Below are 6,000 nucleotides of genomic sequence, written 5' to 3'. Positions count from 1 at the left end.
GGGATGTAGGATGCCTGGGTTTTCTCAACCTGGTCCCTGACATGTACAAATATTAGAAGTAAAATTTCTAAGGCTTAGTTTTTATATTATTATTCATTTTTCAAATTGAAAGTTGTATATCACCTTGAAGAGGTTAGAACTATAGAGAACATATTAGTTATAATAATTAACAATAAATAATGTTCTTAATGTGCTTTCTTGTTTTCCCACGACACCTTCTCAGAGCAGCGTTCTTCCTAGCTTCATGGTTTTAGTAGCCTCTCTGATAATGGAACACTTGTTTTCCGGTTCTTCAGAATAACCCCAATGGTCAACTTCTGGTATCCTACGGATCATGGTCCAGAAACGGACAACCTTTGACAATTCAATAGCTGGTTGAAATAAAACTTTTAGGTTCTGATTCAATTCCATATTCATTCATATTTTGTACAAAATTCCCACATTGTATTTTTCAGATGTATCTCCATATTTTTTGTGGAGTTTCAGACATACTTTGCTCAGGATTACTCCCAAACAGCATGGATCCATTCCATTGTAGACTGTATGACAATGCTCTGTGGTGAGTATTATTGACCAGGATGGACATGTAATAGAAATGATGGAACTGAACATGGCAATGACTTTTGGCAGGATCAGGTGATGCTGGTTCATTAAAAGTTAGGAAGATTGAAAACCTAGATCATTCTCATCTTCACCTAAACCTAATAAAACTTGCTTTTGGAACTGATGGCCTTGACTAATGCCAGATGGAGGAGATCATCAATACCGTGGGGAGGACACAACTCACTGGGCTCATCTGGATGCTGAGTGTCTTAGAGCTTGTGGTGATCTGCGGAGAAATCTCTGGGCAGAATGTAATAGGCCCTGTCTTTCAGTTTGATGGCCTTCTCATTCTTCAGCCATGCAAGCATACACTGGATAGGACAGTAAGCCATTTCTCTGGCCCAAATACTAACCAGGACCAATGTTGCTTAGCTTACAAAATTCAATGGGATTAGGAGCTCTTGGGAAGGCATGACTATAGACAGTGCACGAGCCATTTCTACAGTGTTTTCTTCAGCGAGTGACATTGTAGCTCAAGTCTTGGCTTTCTTTCTGCTCCTTTACCAGAGGGTTCCAAATTCAACTCACAGATGTCACCTTTTCTTGAATAAGAGAAATATCAGGGAAGAATAGGAACATGTAAGCAAGAGGCTCACTGTGGTTATAACTTCATTTGTAAAATCTCCCATCTGTTCTCTGGGACATGGAAGGTGTCCCAGAAATTCATGAGACCTAATATTGCATCTGTAGTGGAGGATGATAAACCTTTTCTTTTTTATAAAATTTGAAACAAAATTACCAGCTTGATCTGCTCGTGAACTTCTAAGATCACATTATGTTGGAACAATCCATTTCTAACCTGGACCCACCCAATCCTTTCACTAAGAAAAATCCTAGGATGCTTGAGGAACTTTTATCCCCTTGAGAAATTTTTATCTGGGGCTGGAGAGATAGCTCAGACTTGCTGCTTTTCCAGAGGAGCCAGGTTCACTTCCCAGCACTCACACACTGCTGCTAACAACTATGTGTAACACCAGTTCCAAGGGATCTGATGCCTTCTTCCAATCTTTGTTGAAGCAGGCTCCCATGTGGTGTATATATATACTAGACACAGACAAAACAGCCATACATATAATACAAAATAAATAAATCTAAAGTTTTAACCTGTTTCAGTGTCAAAAGGGAAGTACTATATTAATTAGTAACTCATGATAAATTCATTTGACTCTAGTCTATGTACTGACTCATATACTTGTCTTTAATAAGTTGAATTTTGGTATATTTTCTTTATTTTTAATAATTTTAATCAAGCAAAATAACATATTTATTCTCGACATATATTAAATGCCTAGATTTAGGAACCAGTGTGACTGAAGTTTCTTTCTTTGATTCTAGTATAGATTGTGAATTTTTTAAAAAAGACTTAAGTTTACTCTTTCAACTGATAAGGATTCAAGAAATTCCACATTTAGGTTCTGCATGTAGCCCATCTCTCTTTCCCTTTCATTGAGCACTGGATTTTCAGGGTTGTGTTAGCCACCGTGTTAGTATCAGCAGGCCTCAGAGAATATGCGTGACTCGTTTCCCTTGCTGTTATCTTCTGGAGGTTATTTGAGGCTCTCCACAGAGCAGTAACAACATGGTAACAATGATGTTGTCCGCTCTGGGCAAGCTCAAACTCTGTGAACTCATACTCTGTGAAAGACCCCTGCGATCCTCATTAACATGCATTCACCTGCTTACCAGGTTATAGACTATGAGCGTTTAGAACTTGAACAAGAGACTGCACATTGTGCTGGGACTCCCCCTGAAGAAAACCTGCCATGGGACGGACAGAGACACCCATGTTACTTGTTTCAGTTGCTGTAACTTTCTCACCAAGTTTCGTTTAGGTGACTCAAATGATTTTCACTTTCTGGTAACCACAATAGCAGCACCCTTGAGAAATCGACAGTCTCTAGAGACTTACACATCCCAATTCTCCCAGAGTTAAATATTCTAACAGCCATGGCTTTAACAGACATGCTGGCTGGGTAACTGAGTCTATCATGTGCAAGTCTCCAATTTTAACTTGATCACTGCAAAACTGATCAAGTTAAACATATTCAGAGACATAAGCTCTTTTGATTTTTTTTTTCCTCCCTAGGCATACTGGCAATAGCATGATTTTTCTCTTCAGGATAAAAATTCACTCATTAAATAACTGTCATCATTACTGTTATGTTGTAAAAGCAATACTGTATTTAATTAACATCCTTAGAAAGTGACATGCAGTTTAGATAAATAACTGGTGCCTGTGTGAAAAGCACCCTAGGTCTAGAGAAATGGCTCAGCAGTTGAAAGTAGTTAAGAGCGGTTAAGAGCACTTGGGTTCAGTTCCCTGTACCCCCATGACAGCTCACAGCCCTCTGTAAATCCAGTTCTAGGGGATTCAGCCAGCTCCCTTATTCCCACTGGCGCCAGGCATGGGCATGATATACAGGTATGGATGGAGGCAAATACATACTCATGCACATAAAAATACAACACACGCACACACACACACACACACACACACACACACACACACACACACACACTGGCCCCGGATGTGTGGCTGTAAGAGAATGAGATATAAATGCATGAATCTAAGGACACCCAGGAAGCTCTATTGTTGCCCTCCTCCTTATTCATGTAACCACCAAGGGTCACATTTCCTTGGGTCTCCGTTTCCAAAGCTATTAAACTAGAGGGCTGAACCTGACCTTTTAAAGGTGGCTGGCTCTCCTCTCCCTCAGTGCAACAGCACAGTGTTTTCAAGGTATCCCAAAAGCCTTTCTTTCTATTGATCTATTTGTTGTTTTTGAAGCTCCGCTTGGGAGTGTTGTCAGTAACCAGTTATCCTGTCAAGCGGGGATCATGCTGGGTGGCTTGCTGGCATCTACTGGTTTCATCCTGGGCTCATTTGCCACCAACTTGAAGCACCTCTACCTCAGTCTGGGAGTTCTTACAGGTAAGTGCACTTCCTTCCACAAGTCTGACCCTACCTTTGTTCAAGTGTTGTCGAGACATAAACACAACAGAGATTTATAAAATGCTTTTCTTTAGACTCGTAATGCAGCTAACTTAGCTTATGGCTACCAACTGAGCAGTTACAGGGACTTGGAAATGTAATTCCATTAACCTAAAGCCTTACCACATTAATTTTGTCATGCCCTGAGACATAACTTTTCTCTCTGGCATTACATATGCCTGAGACTTTGCACTCAGAAGAAACGATAAATTACTCAGCCCAATACAAACTTTCAACAGTGGTTGGTCATTCTCTGTCTCCCTTTGTTAAGTAAGATACTAAACACTGTGTTTGGCCTGAATTTTCAGGTCTTTATTATGTGTGTTATTATCCAATAGATGAGAACTTCAGTTTAGAAAATATAGTACCTTACCTCAGGTATTCTTATATTTCACATTATTTCTCAGTGTTATAGAAACCCCACTTTAGAAAATAATGACGGATTTTATGGAAAGAGAAGAATGTGCCCATTCCACAAACTTAAGGGGACTTCATAGGGTTGGGATGAGGTTGGCTGGTGGGATTCAAGGAACATTAAGTTTATCATGGATATGGGGATGAAAGGTGGTACCAGCTCTTGTCTGGGTACATGATATGAATTTAGGATGAGTTAGGCCAGGGATGTATGTAACCTCAGAGTAAGGCTGTGCATCTGCGCCTGTCTGATAAGGAAGTTACAGACATCTCTTATAACTCACAGGGCCTCACTGATAAGTTTACTAGGAACTGGTCTGGTTTTAGCACCGAAAGTCTCAGCATCTGGAAACCCATAGATCTGTTGACCGTCTGTATTGCAGATGTGGACGGGTGTGGAGAGTGCTTCTTCTGTCTCTTCTCCTGCATTATCAATTATCCAATGAGGTGCCACATATTTTATATCTCTCTTTAGACGCACTGAGGTAAATAGCCTATATGATCTGAAACATAGGCTTGAAGCCCTTTGGGCTTTCTAAGTTAAACTGAGGATATAGAAGCCAAAACCCTTTTGAAAGCTTTCTGAACTACTGGTATTTTTTTTCTGAAGAACTTGAGGAATATTTCCAGATTCCATGTTCTTCTGTAATATTCCCTAGTCTATGACGCTCCCCACCTAAACTAAATGTCCTGCAACTTCCCTGGACTCATATATACTATTTCTGCTCAAAACCTGGGAAGCATAAACCATTAAAGCTGTCTTCTCAGGCAGGGAAGAGGTGAGACAAGTATTCAGCTAGTTTAACCCAGAAAAAATAGGCAGGGGAGAGAGAGAGAGAGAGAGAGAGAGAGAGAGAGAGAGAGAGAGAGAGAGAGAGAGAGGATGTGTGGAAAGGAGTGGTGGATGGTCATTTTCTTTGTTCAGCATGTCCTTGATTTTGCTAGGAAATACCAGCTTAGCTTGGGTAATGATTTTTTTCAAGTTCTTCATGTCTTTGAGAGATAATTTTTTTTTAGTGTATACTTCCTAAGGAAAAAAAGTCACAGAGTTCCTCTCTGTAGTTTGCAAATTACGAAAGAATGGCAGGAAGATTAATTTTTCAGCTGGGTACACAAACAGCTTTAAAGGGATTTCCTGGAAGATGAGATTTTCTTCAGTCTCAGTCATCCGTTTTTCCCACTGTCCTGAAGCTCACTGTGAACCAGCATTCATGGCGTTCCCTGTCTCCCAGGTCTTGGATTTGCACTTTGTTACTCTCCGGCAATTGCCATGGTGGGCAAGTATTTCAGCAGGCGGAAAGCCCTGGCTTATGGGATTGCCTTGTCGGGCAGTGGCATCGGTACCTTCATCCTGGCTCCTGTCGTTCAGCTCCTCATTGAACAGTTTTCCTGGCGAGGAGCACTGCTCATTCTTGGCGGGTTCGTTCTGAATCTCTGCGTCTGCGGCGCTCTGATGCGTCCAATTACCCTTAAAGAGGACCGATCAGTCCCAGAGAAGAACCACGACCGTGAATCTCAGAGAGAAGATTGTAAGCAAGCATCTCCCTATTCACCTTTGACCAAAGAATGTACAGAGACCCGTCTTTGCTGCTCCTTGCAGCAGGAATACGGTTTTTTACTGATGTCAGACTTCGTCGTGTTGGCTGTCTCTGTTCTGTTCATGGCCTACGGCTGCAGCCCTCTCTTTGTGTACCTGGTGCCTTATGCTTTGAGTGTCGGAGTGAGCCACCATCAAGCTGCTTTCCTCATGTCCATCCTCGGGGTGATCGATATTGTCGGCAACATCACCTTTGGCTGGCTAACTGACAGAAGGTAAAGTCCGTGATAACACGCAACTGGCTTCTCCTAGGGGGGCTTTAAGTGCCGAGTTTTCCCTGACCTCACGTTGTCACACACCTATGTTTGGAGGGTAATTTTGGTATCTAAAGGAGGCTTTTCTTGCTGATTCTTGTAGATCAGATGTTGGCAAACTTTGTATGTACGGGGACACA

The 6,000-nt window shown here is 41.5% G+C and overlaps 1 protein-coding gene across 10 annotated transcripts in view; it reads left to right on the top strand.

Moving 5' to 3' along the window:
• The window catches only part of Slc16a12 (solute carrier family 16 member 12), an 86,019-nt gene that overhangs the window by 70,267 nt on the left and 9,752 nt on the right, over nucleotides 1-6,000 (top strand). For all 10 annotated transcript variants that reach the window (XM_021214597.2, XM_029537161.1, XM_029537166.1 and 7 more), the window contains 3 exons: nucleotides 456-559; nucleotides 3,392-3,535; nucleotides 5,242-5,821. In XM_021214597.2, coding sequence (XP_021070256.2) covers nucleotides 456-559; nucleotides 3,392-3,535; nucleotides 5,242-5,821 — 828 coding nt within the window. The remainder of the gene's footprint in view (nucleotides 1-455; nucleotides 560-3,391; nucleotides 3,536-5,241; nucleotides 5,822-6,000) is intronic.

This window comes from Mus pahari, chromosome 1 (genome assembly GCF_900095145.1).
Source record: "Mus pahari chromosome 1, PAHARI_EIJ_v1.1, whole genome shotgun sequence".
NCBI classification, from domain to species: Eukaryota; Metazoa; Chordata; class Mammalia; order Rodentia; family Muridae; genus Mus; species Mus pahari.
This window is presented reverse-complemented; position numbering and strand designations above follow the sequence as displayed.